Below are 16,488 nucleotides of genomic sequence, written 5' to 3'. Positions count from 1 at the left end.
TATTAAACTGTTTGGACACTGACAAAGTTCTCAATGCTTCGGTTTGAATGTAGGGACCCTTATTATGCTACCGTGTTAGTGTGGGGCTATTTTGAGCCTTGTTAGTGGTAATAACAAGCGATTTTTATTTGTCATTACTCTATGCCCTATTTACTAGCGTTATACTAGCGTTATAGGCTAAACTGTTTTTAGAGATAAAACTATTTACATTCGGCAATCATGAAAACAAATCTCAGATAACGGATGACTAGGTAACAATGTGTAATTAGACCAAAGGTTCATTTTGCGCCGGAGTTCTCCTTATAGGCTATGTTTACACGGAAACGATTCTGAAGAGAAAACGCAAAAGTGGTGTTGCGTCATCACTTTTTATTCTGCGTTTAGGCGAGCGTTTTGTGTGGGAAATCCGCGTGCAAATGGTGACGCAAAAGTGTGTGAAATTCAATGTAGTATGCACTTCAGGTGAGATATATCCAGCTGCAGACCCGCAGCACCACCAGTTTCAGAATCCCAGTTTCAGAACCCCAGCGCCAGAACCGGAAGTGAGGGAGGGGCGGAATTATTATTATTGCATTATAATTATTTTAGCAAGAATGTAAGGACAAAATGGGCCTGAGGGTAAGTTCCTCATACATTGTAAGTTAAATTTATACAAGATTGTTGTGATAAAACAGGCCTAGCTTGGGTTGAATTGGTCGTTTTGTATAGATTTTTAACAAAACAATGACGAATTTTCTCTCGTTTTTAGATTTTGACATTATTATTTTACACGAAAAATGCATGCTGCACATGTTCTTGTGAAATAAAGTATATTTTATAAAAAATACCCATGCGATTTTTTTATTATTAAACAATCAAAATCATCTAACAAATACATATCTTCAATATCAAGATAAATAAATAAATAAATAGAACATAAAATATCACAGATGTCTAATGAGTTATCAAATTGTGTATGATTTTAAAAACCTCAAATGCTTGTCTTGTTTTATATCTTTCAAAGCTTTATTATACAAAGTTAACTCCTTCATAAAAAACAAAAAAAACAAAGGTCTTACCTTCCTACATCTACACAAATGTATAAACTGCTTAGCTAAAATTATTAAACTGTTATACATTAAAATGCCCATAAGTTTCAAGTATTATTTTTTCACCATCATGATCAGGAAGTAACTTATAATACAATGAAACGAATAACTGAAACTATAAACAATTATATTACACAAAACCAATGTTTTAAAATGCTTATTGTACTGTAATGTAGTATCATAACATACATACGTAGAGAGTAGGACGTTTCTTGTTCAATAAAAGCTGTTTCATGTGTAAAATACCCTCCAAATTACGTTAGGTGGCGTTATTAGGTTTCAAACCAAAGCTCCGCCCCTCACTTACATTCCTCGTGCTGGTGTTGGTTAGAACGTAACCCCGCCCCTTACTTCCGGTTCTGGCGCTGGGGTTCTGAAACTGGTGTGCTGCGGGTCTGCAGCTGGATACTATTGCTTCAGGTGGCTAGGAGTGCATACTACAACAACACCAAGTCCGCGCGCCTGCGTATACAACCTTCACTGTCAAGCAGACTTTTGCGTTTTTACCGTTTACACGGGAACGCGGCGGTGGAGCGTTTTTAAGATTTCCACTCTGGAGGGTGGTTTCACTTTTTTGCGTTTTTAAGCGTCAAAAAATGCCGTCGGCATGTAAACGAAAGGCACATCCGATAAAATATTTGTACGTTTTCACCCGCGAGCATTCTCGTGTAAACAGAGCCTAAGATACAGCTGCAATACTTGAAAATAAATGGTGCCATTGAAGATAAGTCCGTCTCCCCCCCCCCCAAAAAAAAAATTTCAAGCTCAGGAATTATTTTCACTTTAACCCCTGTATACGCATTGCGTAGCGACACACACCGAGCACTCGCGTATGGGAAGTGTGTTCAACTCCAGATAAACATGGCCATTGACTGTTTGAACAGGAGGAGGTGGAGAAGGTGGTGTCTCTGCTCCAGGAACAGGCGCGCACCCTGTCCCGCTACGGGATGAAGAAGCACCTGTGTGTGTTGCCCATGTACGCGGGCCTGCCCTACAGCGAGCAGATGAGGGCGTTCGAGAGGATGCCGCCCACTGTCAGAAAGGTGACCACAGAAACTAACCACAGGGCTGGACACACGTCATCACAACTCCTTGACGAGAGTTCGTCTCTGATGTTTTTCAGGTGGTGGTCGCAACCAATATAGCGGAGACCTCCATCACCATCAACGGGGTGGTGTTTGTGATCGACTGTGCGTTTGTGAAGCTGCGGGCGTATAATCCCGTGACCGCGATCGAGTCTCTGATCGTGACGCCCATCTCTAAAGCCTCCGCCTGCCAGAGAGCCGGCCGCGCCGGGAGGAACCGCGCCGGGAAGTGCTTCCGCCTCTACACCGGTACCGACACCTACATATTTTTATTACATATATATGATAGAAATATATAGTCAACTAATTAAATGGAACACATGATGCTTTATTTACATGTTCATCTTTCTTTAGTGTGTAATGTAAGTCTTCTCTAGATCAGTGTCAGTGTTTCTGAACTCCTGAAACGCCTCCATTGTAGTCTCGAGTTTCTTCCGAGAACACGTCACAATATTGCTCATTATAATAATTCATGCGCAGAAAAAAGGGGCGGGGCCTGGGTGAGTGGGTTAGTAGTGTGATGGTAAGGGCGGGACATTTCCCAAACACATTCGAAGCGCTCGACCAATCACAACACACTTATCCAGCCGACCAATCAGAGCACAGTGTGCTTTTCAGAAGGAGGGGCTTCATGGAGACAGGAACTAAACAGAGCGATGAGTGATGGAGAATATGGGCAACGTAATGTGTTGAAAACCTGTTCTGGTAGAGCTCAAAAACAACATCAAGACTTAGATGATAGGTCCCCTTTAAATATATTAAACTTCCGGTTTGGGGAAGTTCCACTCAAAAAGACTAAAATAAATCATTTCAAATCATAAAGTTGCGCTACAAATTATCCTTATCTGTCAGTTTGACTGAATGTTTTACTCCGACGTCAGGAGAATAACGTAACGCTTGGTATTGTAACAGAAATGAAAAGAAACACACAAGTTGCAAAAGTTTTATAAGAACATGTAAAAGTAGAAATAAGAAAAAAAATACATGTAGTAAATTATTCAATAATAATGTAATAAATACAGTAATCTTACAAAACGTACGTCTTTTATTTTGATGCCCGTTTAAAAAAGATATATTGACATCCACATTTGGAATAAATTAAAGCATTCGGGAATTCGAGTAGTTCACTTTTAAAAAAACTTTTGCTGATAATTTACTCATCCAAGATGTCCACGTCTTTCTTTCTTCAGTCGAAAAGAAATAAAGCTTTTTGATGAAAACATTCCAGGATTTTCTCCATATAATGGACTTCAATGGGAACCAAACGGTTCAAGGTCCAAATGAGAGTTTCAGTGCAGCTTCAAAGGGCTTTAAACGATTCCAGACGATGAATAAGGGTCTTATCTAGTGAAACGATCGCTCATTTAATAAATAAATAACAAAGTTTAAGTTTTATAAGCTCAAATGCTCGCCTTGCTCTGTTCTGTGACGCACGTTCGTGACTCTCCTGTTCATCAAAATAAACGAATCTTTTTTCGTGTCATTTGGTTGATTCAACAAACGAAATGAACAAATTGACTCGGAAAAAGATTTGTTCATTTTGATTTGGAGAAAAGTTCTGGAATGTTTTCATCAAAAACCTTAATTTTTTTTTTCGACTGAAGAAAGAATGACATGGACATCTTGGATGAGTAAATTATCAGCAAAAGTTTTTTGAAAAGTGAACGACTCCTTTAACATGACTCTTAAAGATTTGAATTCTCATTTTAAATGGAGGAACGGGATTTAACAATAATGTTCACTGTCGGCCTGTTGTACTGTAGTGTGGTGAACTGAGGTGTGTGTTGTGCATGTGTGTGGATCAGAGGAGGACTTCGAGAAGCTGCCGGAGTCCACGGTCCCCGAGATGCAGCGCTCGAACCTGGCTCCGGTCATCCTGCAGCTCAAAGCCCTGGGCATCGACAACGTGCTGCGCTTCAACTTCCTCTCCGTGAGTGTGTCCCCCCGATGCATCAACACATTACGCCCCGCTGTTGTCCACGTGTGCATGACTCCGTGTGCTCGTCCCGCAGCCTCCTCCCGCTCAGTCCATGGTCCAGGCTCTGGAGCTGCTCTTCGCTCTCGGAGGTACAGGACACACACACACACTCTCTCACACTGCCGCTTCTCTGCGTGTGATCTCACTGGATGTGGTTCTGACAGGTCTGGACCAGTACGGGCGCCTCACGGACCCGATGGGGGTGCGGATGGCCGAGTTCCCGCTCAGTCCCATGTTCGCCAAGATGCTGCTGGAGTCGGGGAACTTCGGCTGCTCCAAGGAGATCGTCACCATCGCTGCCATGATGCAGATTCAGAACCTGTTCACGGTGCCACACAATCAGAGGAAAGCAGCTGTATGTCGACTCTCACCGCTGTTTTCTCTGCTTTATGACCCGGTTTATAGCATTTATAGCCGTGTGTCTGTGTGTCGCAGGCGCGGGAGCACCGGAAGTTTGCCGTGGCGGAGGGGGATCATCTCACCATGCTGAATGTGTATGAGGCTTTCATAAAGGTAACGGACCTCGCTCAAATTCACTTTACCTCAATGGAAAACGGTTTATTTTAGGATATCGATTAACCGGAAGCGGACGAGAATCTGTGAACTGCATTATTACACTGTTCTCTAAGACTTTATAATGGATTAAAACCATTTATACCATGGTCTGGGTGAATAGTCGATTCTGATTGGCTGCAGGGTGTCCGTTAAAAAGTGATAGAGGACACCTAGTAAAGTAGTTCTGGTGAAACTGCCTGTTTACCATTCGAAATGAATAAATAAATGCGCTGCCCACAACAGCTGTGAGTAACCATAGCAACAGGCAGTCAAAGTATCCGTTAACAATTTGCTCTATCAAAACAAACATCTAACGTTAGTTAGATATTACATACTAATACAACAATGAGCGACTTATTTCTTTTAACCCTTGTGCTGCATTCGATTTTTAACACCGTTGAGTGCATTAAGGACCAAAAATGGCCACATATTAAACATTGCCTAAAATATTATATATTATTATTATTTTCCACTTTTACCAAGTTAAATCTTTTAACCAGCATCAGTCTTCATCATAACTACCAAAAATGTATTCAATTTCAGGATTTTAACCCTTTAATTACCAGTTTTGTTTGCGAAACCATCGATTTGTATAAGAGGAAAAAACACAAAAATTCAATTATTTTCAATAAACTAAATGCAAAGAGAAAACTTTAGATTTGGATGATCACAGTCCCACTTTGCAAAAAATCCCACTTAGTGCGTTAGAGACCAAAAATGGCCACCTATTAAACATTGCCTATTGCCTAAAATAAGGTGCATTTCCACCCATAGGGAATAAATATGCAGTGACGTCATCTGGTGGAATACACTATATAATGCAAATATAATGATTTTGCTTCAAAATGAAAGGATGTTTGTGCAAAAATCATGTTTCATGTATTACTGACAGCCTCAGATTTAAACAACATTTTAATGGGTTTCAATGGGCCATTTTTGGTCTTTATGGTGCTGAGTGTTACTATTTGATCTACACAGTGTGTGTTATACATATTTTGCAAAATGGGATCACATTTTTTACATGTACCCAAAAAGTCACAATTTTGCCAAATTTCATACCATTTGCATTAAAACAGCCAAAATGGTCAGAGAAATTAAACTGCAAAAGACCAAAAATGTCCCTAATGCAGCATAAGGGTTAACATTTATGGAGAATATGACAACTTTGACGACTGGGATGCTGCTGAAGAAAGAAAAAATGTAAATAAAACGGAGAAACGTCGCAAAGAAAATTACACCGCTGCTGCTCTGAATGAGACCCTGCGGGAGTTTTACGCAGCAGGAGGAGAGTACAGTGTTTCAAGCCTAAGAAGCCTGTTTGATTAATTGTTTTATGTGTAATTAAAAAAATAAATAACTATGCCTACCTTTGTGTTTCATTAAAAAAAAAAAAATGCATTTTTGAACCTGAAGGGTTCTACAAGCTGAGCGGACTAATATCTCCGGTTGCTAAATAAACCGTCAGGCGAGTTATTATGTGTAAAAACTTGATTTAGCCTAATTAAAATATAAACTAGCAGCTAATGTTTTAAAAATGTTTTATTTGGCAAGTGACCATGGTATAAGCGGGTTAATGTCCTTCGAGGTGTCCATTGTCAGATTTTAATGGACTTCACTGCGCGTCGGCCGGTTCACGCCTCGCCGTCGTCCATTAAAACCTGACAATGGACACCTCGTCGGGCATTAACCCTTACTTAAAGGATTAGTTCACTTTTGAAAAAACTTTTGCTGATAATTTACTCACCCCCATGTCATCCAAGATGTCCATGTCTTTCTTTCCTCAGTCGAAAAGTAATTTAGGTTTTTGATGAAAACATTCCAGGATTTTTCTCCATATAATGGACTTCAATGGGAACCGGATGGTTCAGGTCCAAAAGATAGTGTTAATAACAGTTACAGATGCAGCTTCAAATGTCTTTAAACGACACCAGACGATGAATAAGGGTCTTATCATACGAAACGATCGGTTATTTCAAAACTTATTCCAAAATTGTAACTTTTCTAAGGACAAATGCTAGCCTTGCTCTATTCTCTGAGGCGCGTTTGTAACGTCACGTAATACGTAATTACGTTCAAAAGGTCACGGGCGACGTAGCCGGAAGTACAGAATCAAAATCGTCCGACATCGTTGTTTTACCATTTAATTCCTTTTTTGTAAACGCCGTTTGAGTTAGTTTGCACGTTCAACCTATGCGTTCAACTTGTAAACACTCTGACTCTGTACTTCCGGCTACGTCACCCGTGACCTTTTGAACGTAATTACGTATTACATGACGTTACAAACGCGCCTCACAGAAAAGAGCAAGGCTAGCATTTGTCCCTTTACATTTTTGGAATAAGTTTTGAAATAACCGATCGTTTCGCATGATAAGACCCTTATTCATCGTCTGGTGTCATTTAAAGACATTTGAAGCTGCATCTGTAACTGTTATAACTGTCGTTTGGACCTCGGTTGGACCTGGTTCCCATGGAAGTCCATTATAAGGAGAAAAATCCTGGAATGTTTTCATCAAAAACCTTCATTTCTTTTCGACTGAAGAAAGAAAGACATGGACATCTTGGATGACATGGGGGTGAGTAAATTATCAGCAAAAGTTTTTTCAAAAGTGAACTAATCCTTTAAATAGCACAGTTCTTTCTCTGATGACGTGCGCAGGCCTCATCTTGAGGCGTCGTGTTTGAGAAGCACAGATTCGTGAGTTTGGATGAGGTAATAATGTTGCTTGTGTTGGTGTTGTGATGTTCCCGCAGCACCAGAAGAGTTCGCAGTGGTGTCAGGAGCACTTCCTCCACTATAAAGGTCTCCTGCGGGCCGTGGCCGTGCGAGAGCAGCTGCGACACCTCCTCAACAAGTTCAAGGTGCCTCGCACCTCCAGCGAGGGTGAGCTCTCCTCTCCGTCGCCAACATGGTGTCATGTCAGCTCATGACCGTGTTTTCTAGGGGTGTAACGATATATATCGTTGCGAAATGTATCGCAATGCGAAAATGCAACAATATGTATCGTGGATAGTGGCTATTATGTTTTGTGTATAGTTCACCCAGAAAAAAAGCTTTCTCAAAATATTTCGTCTTTAATCTTGAAATGCTCTATTTTTTTATTTTTTTATGTTGCGGTTCAGGGCTTCCGTAAACTACCGTATATAATGTTGACTAGAGCCCGACCGATAAAGGATTTTGAAGGCCGATATCCATACAAATATTTTTTGGCTTATTAACACTAGAAGTGGCAGAATTCCAAAACTACTAGAACGGCCACAAACCGTTAGAGTCAAAATATTGTTTATTTCGTTGACGAATAATTTTCGTAATTATTTTCGTCAACCACATTTTTTCAAAGACGAAAACGAGACGATAACTAAATAAAAACTAGGTTTGAATGACAAAAACTATGACGAAAACGTTAGATAGTGACGATTTGCGAAGCGGTCAATAGGCTAATAATAATAATAGAGCAGAACTAGTGAACAGCCCATGCAGCAGAGCTCACCAGGATCATCCGACATGAATGGAGCATCTGGATCCGCCGTGTCTGATGATAGCAGCCGTCTCTTTTTCCTTGATGTGGACTCTGACTCTGAATCACTCTCTGATGAGGAGGAAATGTTAACTTGCACCCAGGAAACGTCGCTGTCACTTTCCATCTCCGATTGTTCCTCGCATCCGAATCATCACTCGTCAAGTTCTGAAGCATCTCCAGTGCCATGGTTCGAGTCATGTTCCTCCTCATTCGCTCATTAATTTTAGACATTTTAACCTAGCAATATATACAGCCTATAGATCATTTTGCTAGATGTAAACAACACTGGTCCAGAAGCACTTCCTGTTTCAGTTTGTAACTGTTTTCTTTATTTCACATGTCAAGAAAACATCTTAAAGATGTTGTTTAACTTTTTGATTCAGTTTTACATGTTCTGTTGGTTGTATTTTATCCCAGCTTTTGTGTAGTGTTAAAAAACTGAAACAGGAAGTGCTTCTGGACCAGTGTTGTTTACATCTTGTGAAATGGTCTATAGATAACGTAAGTATTATAGATAACTTTAGTCCGGTTTTATTTGCTTATTTCTGATCAACAACTAATGTAGAAATTATTATGTAGCAAACACCGCTACAGAGGTGACCGGACGGACCTTTCTGTCGACAGTTGAGAGAGAACACGATCAACCGCGGGATATTTAACGAAAAAATAGCGCAAAATTCAGTGCGGTCAATATGACCGAAATAGGTAAATGTGTTCATTAGGGCCCGAGCACTAACAGTGCGAGGACCCTATTGAAACTGTTAGGGTTATTTTTTTTTCTTTTTTCTTTTTTCTGCAAAGTAAGCGCCGCATTTTCGGGGCCGCAACATGCTGAAAAAGTCACCAAATTTGGCACGCATGTCAGGACTGGTGAAAAATTTCGTATTTTGTGGGTTTCGCGGATGGGCGGGGCAAAATGGCTCGCTAGCGCCACCTACAAAATTGGAAAAAATTAGCCCCTCGTCCACGTTCAACCTACATGCACGAAATTTGGTGGGGATGTGTATCATATCAAGATGCACAAAAAAGCCTCAAGAACCCATACCCTAAACTCGACAGGAAGTCCGCCATTTTGAATTTGGCGACCGATTTCGGACGATTTACACACTCCGTACTTTAACGAACTCCTCCTAGGGATTTAGTCGGATCAACTTCAAATTCAAACTTCAAACTTCAAATGCCTTCTAAAGGCATTGACGATGTAAAGTTGTGCTATCTGCGCATTTTCGTCGATGGGCGTGTCCGTGGCGTCGATGATTCACCATGAAACAGGAAGTTGTAGTAACTTGGCTGTAAATGCCCAGATCTGCACGAAATTTGCCACATTTGACAAGAGTCCCGCCCTGAACAAATCTACATGGCGACATTCACCCTCAGTCATAGCGCCACCTAGTGGCAACAGGAAGTGACCTTTAACGAAGCAGCCCCCGCCGCACCTTTGAACGACATGTACGAAATTTCTGTGGTACATCTACCATGTCCACACGCACAGAAAAGTCTCTTGGAGCGATGCCCTAAACTCAACAGGAAGTGGGCCATTTCTATTTTTACCGCCATTTTTGGATGATGTACTCATTACGTACTTTAACGAACTCCTCCTAGGGATTTAGTCGGACCGACTTCACATTTCTGCTGTGCCTTCTAAAGGCATTGACGATGTAAAGTTGTGCTATCTGCGCATTTTCGTTGATGGGCGTGTCCGTGGCATCGATGATTCGCCATGAAACAGGAAGTTGTACTAACTTGGCTGTAAATGCCCAGATCTGCACCAAATTTTACACATTTGACAAGAGTCCAGCCCTGAACAAATCTACATGGCGACATTCACCCACAGTCATAGCGCCACCTAGTGGCAACAGGAAGTGAGCTTTAATGAAGCAGCCCCCACCGCATCTTTGACCGACATGTACGAAATTTCTGTGGTACATCTACCATGTCCAGACGGACAGAAAAGTCTCTTGGAGCGATGCCCTAAACTCAACAGGAAGTTGGCCATTTCTAATTTTACCGCCATTTTGGGATGATTTACTCATTACGTACTTTAACGAACTCCTCCTAGGGATTTAGTCGGATCGACTTCAAATTTCTACTGTGCCTTCTAAAGGCATTGACGATGAAAAGTTGTGCTATCTGCGTGTTTTCGTCAATGGGCGTGTCCGTGGCGGCGATGATTCGCCATGAAACAGGAAGTTGTAGTAACTTGGCTGTAAATGCCCAGATCTGCACGAAATTTGACACATTTGACAAGAGTCCCGCCCTGATCAAATCTACATGCCGACATTCACCCACAGTCATAGCGCCACCTGCTGGCAACAGGAAGTGACCTTAACCGAAGCAGCGAACCAAATTCACAGCCGCACCGGCTGAGCTGTAGAATATGCAACGCAGCCGTCTCACACCCCAACGCGCTACAGGTGCGAGGGCCCGCCCATCGCTGCTTGCAGCTTGTAACTTTTTTTGTTTTGCCTTACGTTTACGTAACTTAATTTATATGAAAAGCATTTTAAATGAAAATACAGACAATTTTAGGAAAAGTCAGGTACCAGCAGGATTTTATTATTTTTTTCAACAAAGTTATTGTAGATATAAAATTCAAAACGGTCAAAATGACCGTTGTGGCCGTTCTAGTGTTAAATCCGATATATCGGACGATATTTTATTTATTTAACTATGCCAACTGGAACGGTGTAGAGTGCCCTCTGGTGGACAAACCACACAACTCCAACACCCATGACATGGTTCAAGCATGTTTCGTCCGTTTTTATTTTATTTTCGAAATATTCATTTATCGGCCATTATAACTGCCGATACCGATATTTTGGAAAATGCTTAATATCGGCCGATAATATCGATCTGGCTCTAATATTGACTATAATGTATAATCATGCAATGGGGGAATATGTGTGTGTCCTGATAATGGCAGATGTGTGATGTTCGCAGTAAAAGTGGCCGACGTTATTTAAATATATCTAGTCAGTAAAGAGCACAAGCATATTTGTGTAGCGTAATTGTGTGTTTTCATCTTCAGAATCATGAATATTGTTATTCTGGTGTCTCTATTGTCCTGTGCTTTGGGTTTCCTGCACAAGTTCAAGCCTTTTCATTCACACACACACAATGAAAAAACTACTTGAACATTACATTTTGTGTTCAATTTTTCTTGGAGTATGGCACTAATATGGTATCGTGATAAGTACGTGTGTATTGCCGTATGAGTTAGATGTGTGTGTGCCCTGAAGGTGACCCGGACGTGATTCTCCGATGTATCGTGTCTGGGTTTTTCGCGAATGCGGCCCGTATGCATCACTCCGGCTCCTACAGGTCGGTTCCTCTTCATCAGTGGTAGTCACCTGACTTTTCCAGCCGTGTTTGCATGTCTCTGTTGTTGTTGTAATGCAGGACTCTACGTGACGACCGAGAGCTGTTCATCCACCCCGATTCGGTGCTGTTTGGAGAAAAGCCCCCAAAATGGTACTGGTGTTACCCTAACGGGTCAAACTGTGCTTTGGTTCTGCTCCCGCCGATATTAACCCAGCTGTGTGTCTCAGGGTGGTCTTCAATGAGGTGGTTCAGACCAGCAAGTACTACATGCGGGACGTGACGGCGGTGGAGTCGTCCTGGCTGGTGGAGCTGGCGCCGCACTTCTACAAACAGGCCAAGGTGAGGTTTAGTCCTTCTCTTTATTAAAGTTTGCCCACTTTAATATGCACAATACTGTTCAAAGCCAACATCTATTCATGTTTAGTCTCTTCTCTTAATTTTTTTAGTTAAAACGGTAATGTTGAGAAATATTATTATAAATTGAAAGAACTGTTTTGTGAATAAATGTTAAAATGTAATGTATTCCCGTGATTAAAGCTGTATTTTCAGCATCATTACTCCAGTCTTCAGTGTCACATGATCCTTCAGAAATCACTCTAATATGAGGATTCGATGCTCAGGAAATTTTTCTCATTATGTTGTGCACCTTCATATTTTTTTTTTTGGAAACTGATACTTTCCCCCAAGGACTCTTTAAAGCAGGGGGGGGGGATTTATTTGTATAGTAAATATATTATTTACTATACAAATAAACTATAATATACTACTAATATTAGGGATGGGAATTGATAAGATTTTATCGATATCGATGCCACTAACGATTCTGCTTATCGATCCGATTCTTTAACGATTCTCTTATCGATTCCTGATAGCACTGTGTGGGAAAAAGTAGTCATATGCTTTTTTGGGGGAAAGAAACAATTGGTTTTATTTGTTTTAAACCTTACACTTGACTAAGTAAACTGTACTTTTGAAGTAATTTATATAATAAATGAAACCTTATGAGTTCAGTTCAGTGTTGAGTTCAGTTCAGTGTTGGAAAATCAGTTCAGTTGTTTTAACGATTCATTAAAACGAATCGGTTCAAATGAGTCATTAGTTCGCGAATTGAACGTGTCATTATCAGACGTGTGCGCGTTCCGACACAAGATGTGTGTCATCACAGAAAACATTTCATCTTTTGGTCGTTTTTTCCGTTTATTTGAAGTGTGGTTTATGTCAGCTAAATGTGCGGACCGCTTTTTAGAGAAGATAAGGCAACGTAGACCTATTTTAGCACAGTTCACACCCAGCGGTAATTCAGGAAAAACAAATCTCCGAATGCTGCATATGAAACTTTAGTCTCCCGACCTTACCATTGTGTCGATTATTTTGATTAATATGTGCGAGGGAGAAAGAGAGCAAGACAGCGCTTAGTTTTGAGCAGTGAAGCCATAGAGAAGCGCGCGCGCACGACCGGGGCTCTCTCTCTCCCTGCTCGTTCAGTTTAACACGAGCCCTGTCACGAGCGCAGCGGTTCATAACTACAGAGAGAGACAATTTTACCGGTACTCACCGATCAAATAAGGCTTTGGTGGTACAAAAAATCGCTTTGGACGCCGTGCTGGTGCTTAATAAAGGACAAAGGGACAGTTGTTAGTTCACTGTCTGAAGCCTACATACTGGTTGACTCAGAGCAGGAGCATCGATAAGAGGAATCGTTAACGTCGAGCGCATACAATATCGATGGATCGTAAAATTTAGAACCGGTTCTCGAGTGGAACCGGTTTTCGATTCCCATCCCTAACTAATATACTACATTATTTATAAAAAAAAAAAATCTGCATTACCAGAATTTGAAGAAAATGTCCACATTTAAAGTTCAAATTATAAACCGGGTTTCACTGAAAGGCTATTCCTTTAATAATGAGAGGAAGAGTCTGACTAGTGAAATTTGCTGCAGGTTTGCTACTTTGCAATTCGCTACTTTCCGCATGCCTTTGCTTTTAAAAGTAATGTGAATGTTCAAACGCAGATTCATTCAGAGATAAAGCTGAAGCAAGTCGTCGAGTCATTCCTGTGAAAAACTCATATTCATTCAGTAGCGAAACTGAAACAGTGTTGCTCAGAGAGCCTGGGACTATTTTCATTAGCAAAATAGAGGAAAAACTGGCAATATTGTGTCTAAAATGTAAGTCGCCTATTAAAGGAGTAGTTCAGTTTTTAAAAAAAACTTTTCAATGGGACTTCAATGGGAACCAAACGGTTCAAGGTCCAAAAGACAGTTTCAGTGCAAACTGTTCAAAGGGCTTTAAACGATTCCAGACGATGAATAAGGGTCAATTAGGCAAGATGATGAATAAAAGATCAATTTGTTCGTTTCGTTCGTTGAATGAACCAAATGACTTGGAAAAAGATCGAGCTTATAAAACTTAAACTTTATTTTTTTTTTTTTAAATGAGCGATCGTTTCGCTTGATAAGACTTATTCATCGTCTGGAATCGTTTAAAGCCCTTTGAACAGTTTGCACTGAAACTGTCTTTTGGACCTTGAACCGTTTGGTTCCCATTGAAGTCCATTATATGGAGAAAAATCCTGGAATGTTTTCATCAAAAACCTTAATTTCTTTTCGACTGAAGAAAGAAAGACGTTGACAATCTTGGATGACATGGGGGTGAGTAAATTATCAGCAAAAGTTTTTTTGAAAAGTGAACAACACCTTTAACTTATTGTTTCTTGAATTGTTGTATAAAATCAACACATTTGCAAATTGATTATAAATATCAAAAACAAGAACTTGCGATTTTTGGCCAGTATCTTGGTTTTTGGATGCATTTTTATTCGTTTCCACCCCTGGTGTCTGTGTGTGACGTTATTAACTTGCGTTACTCATTTGAAAACAGCAACTCGGACATTTTGTTGACATTTAAGTATTGTGTTACTTTACTAGTTACTTAAAAAAAAGTAATCTGAGTATGTAACTTGTGTTAGCCAACCCAACACCACAAAAATAAAAGTTTGACCCCCTGTGTTCCTGTCCTCCCTCTCTCTTTCAGCACGGGTCTCTGAGCAGCAAACGGGCCAAAGTCTTCTGAACGACTCTCTCCTGAACCACAGGATCCACACACGCTGACTCGGGGTGTTCATTGCAGCTGCAAGGCGAAAGGGAACACTGTGTTATTTTGTATATACAAATGTATGACATATTTATGCTGTCATGGTCATCTTTGTATTATTTAATAGCTTTTTAGTGAAGGTTGAGAGCCATCGGAAAAACGTGACTGTGATTTTCTTGATTACCGTTTGAGAGTGAGAGAATGACTGGATGGATGGATTGATCGCACGAACACCTACCCTCAATAACAACCGGAATATTATTATAATAAGCTATTTTCCCCCCGTTTGTTTTTTTCAAAACCCTCATCGGAGAAATACTGTGTAGCTCAAACGTAGTGGCCTTTCAACCATTATGTGCCAAATATTATAAAACCATAGAACATTTCCTGTTGTATATGGAATGTGCAAATAATTGTAGTTACACTGTAAGCATGTGACAAAAAAGTGCCATTTTTTATATTATATATGTATAGGTTCCTAAACGGTAGCCTTGTGCACCTCTGGCCTAAAAAACTGTGTAAGTAGGTGTAATTATTCATTTAATCGTATAGTGTACTTTAGGAAAGATCAGCCATGACTAGTTTGAGTGGTGAGTTAATAGCACAGTGAACGAGACGCCTCAGGGAAGAGCTTATTTCCTACTACAGTGTACAGTCAAATATCGAACATGGATGAGAACGTAATGAATTCTGGGCGTGGCTTTAACAGGAAGGCTGAGGTGCCAATCATGCGAGGGGAGGCGGAGCCTCGGTACTGTAATGTTTTGGCTTTCAGCAAATGGGCATTTTTTTTCCAAATTTGATTTTAATTTTTCCTTTTCCTTTATTATCTTCTTTATTACGTCCGAGAGAAAAAAAAAAACGTGTTAAAATCTACTTTCACGGTAACTTTGCCAAATGTCTTCAAGACAATATCCGTGGTGTATAGTCGGTTCAGTAGCTGTGAGTAGTGTAGATTTAGCTGTATATGATCGCAGTTTAAACGTTCTCGCATGTCTTTAAACATTAGTAAACCTCGAGTAGTTTCACAGCAGTGCAGTGTTTTGATGAGGAATCACAAATAAGCGGATGTAAATGTGCAACATGTAGTTTCTCGCCGCTCTGTGAAGCATAAAGTCAATAAAGTCTTATGTTCGTGGTTAATGAATGTGCAGTAGTTTGTGGGAAACGGTACGTGGTTTTGATTTATACAAAATGTGAAGCTAATGGAGCGGGAGAAATCCACGTCATCATCAGTTTATAACTATAATTATGTTACGTTCATCAAAACGATGTGCTTCTGGTCCTTTCACATGGTTCGTTTTGGCTTTGTGTGGATAGGAGTGAATAGCAGTGAATGTTTTTTTTTTTTTTTTTTTTTTTTTTTTTTGCTTACAGAATGTAGCCTATAATTTTTTTTGTCATGTTTCTGGATTTAACACAAATAAACGTAAAAAGCCCCCTACCATCAAAGATGCACGTGTGTGATTGACCGAAAGGTGTCAGTGTTGGTCAAGAAAACACGAGTCGGACTGAGACAAACTCAGGACAATATCTGATCTACAGCAATCCTGTTTTCTAGCTTGATATAAATATGTACGTCTCATAATAACCGCATTGAGTATGGATACACTACGAGGGTCTGAAAGATTTCAGCCTTTTATGCTCATCAATATACTGCTTTTATTTTTGTTAACAGCAGTGATAGGCTACAATGAAATATTAGGCTACAATAATTTAAATTATACATTTTTTAAATATACTTTAAAATATTAATTAATCCTGTTATCAATATACCGCGGTGTCAAGTGATCCTTCAGAAATCCTAATGTGCTGATTAGCTGCTCAATAAACACTTCTGATTATTTT

The 16,488-nt window shown here is 40.2% G+C and overlaps 1 protein-coding gene across 1 annotated transcript in view; it reads left to right on the top strand.

The window, feature by feature from the left end:
- Window positions 1-16,084, top strand: part of dhx35 (DEAH-box helicase 35) — a 33,092-nt gene extending 17,008 nt beyond the window's left edge. Inside the window, exons 11-21 of the mRNA XM_089124214.1 lie at window positions 1,973-2,131; window positions 2,212-2,422; window positions 3,979-4,103; window positions 4,186-4,240; window positions 4,316-4,506; window positions 4,587-4,664; window positions 7,458-7,587; window positions 11,464-11,545; window positions 11,624-11,695; window positions 11,773-11,884; window positions 14,581-16,084. Coding sequence (XP_088980340.1) covers window positions 1,973-2,131; window positions 2,212-2,422; window positions 3,979-4,103; window positions 4,186-4,240; window positions 4,316-4,506; window positions 4,587-4,664; window positions 7,458-7,587; window positions 11,464-11,545; window positions 11,624-11,695; window positions 11,773-11,884; window positions 14,581-14,619 — 1,254 coding nt within the window. The 3' untranslated portion in view covers window positions 14,620-16,084. The remainder of the gene's footprint in view (window positions 1-1,972; window positions 2,132-2,211; window positions 2,423-3,978; window positions 4,104-4,185; window positions 4,241-4,315; window positions 4,507-4,586; window positions 4,665-7,457; window positions 7,588-11,463; window positions 11,546-11,623; window positions 11,696-11,772; window positions 11,885-14,580) is intronic.
- Window positions 16,085-16,488: the final 404 nt, after the last annotated feature.

Source organism: Pimephales promelas, chromosome 20 (assembly GCF_988280905.1).
Source record: "Pimephales promelas chromosome 20, fPimPro1.hap1.1, whole genome shotgun sequence".
NCBI lineage: Eukaryota > Metazoa > Chordata > Actinopteri > Cypriniformes > Leuciscidae > Pimephales > Pimephales promelas.
Note: the sequence above shows the minus strand (reverse complement) of the source record. Positions and strands in the feature narration are given on the sequence as shown.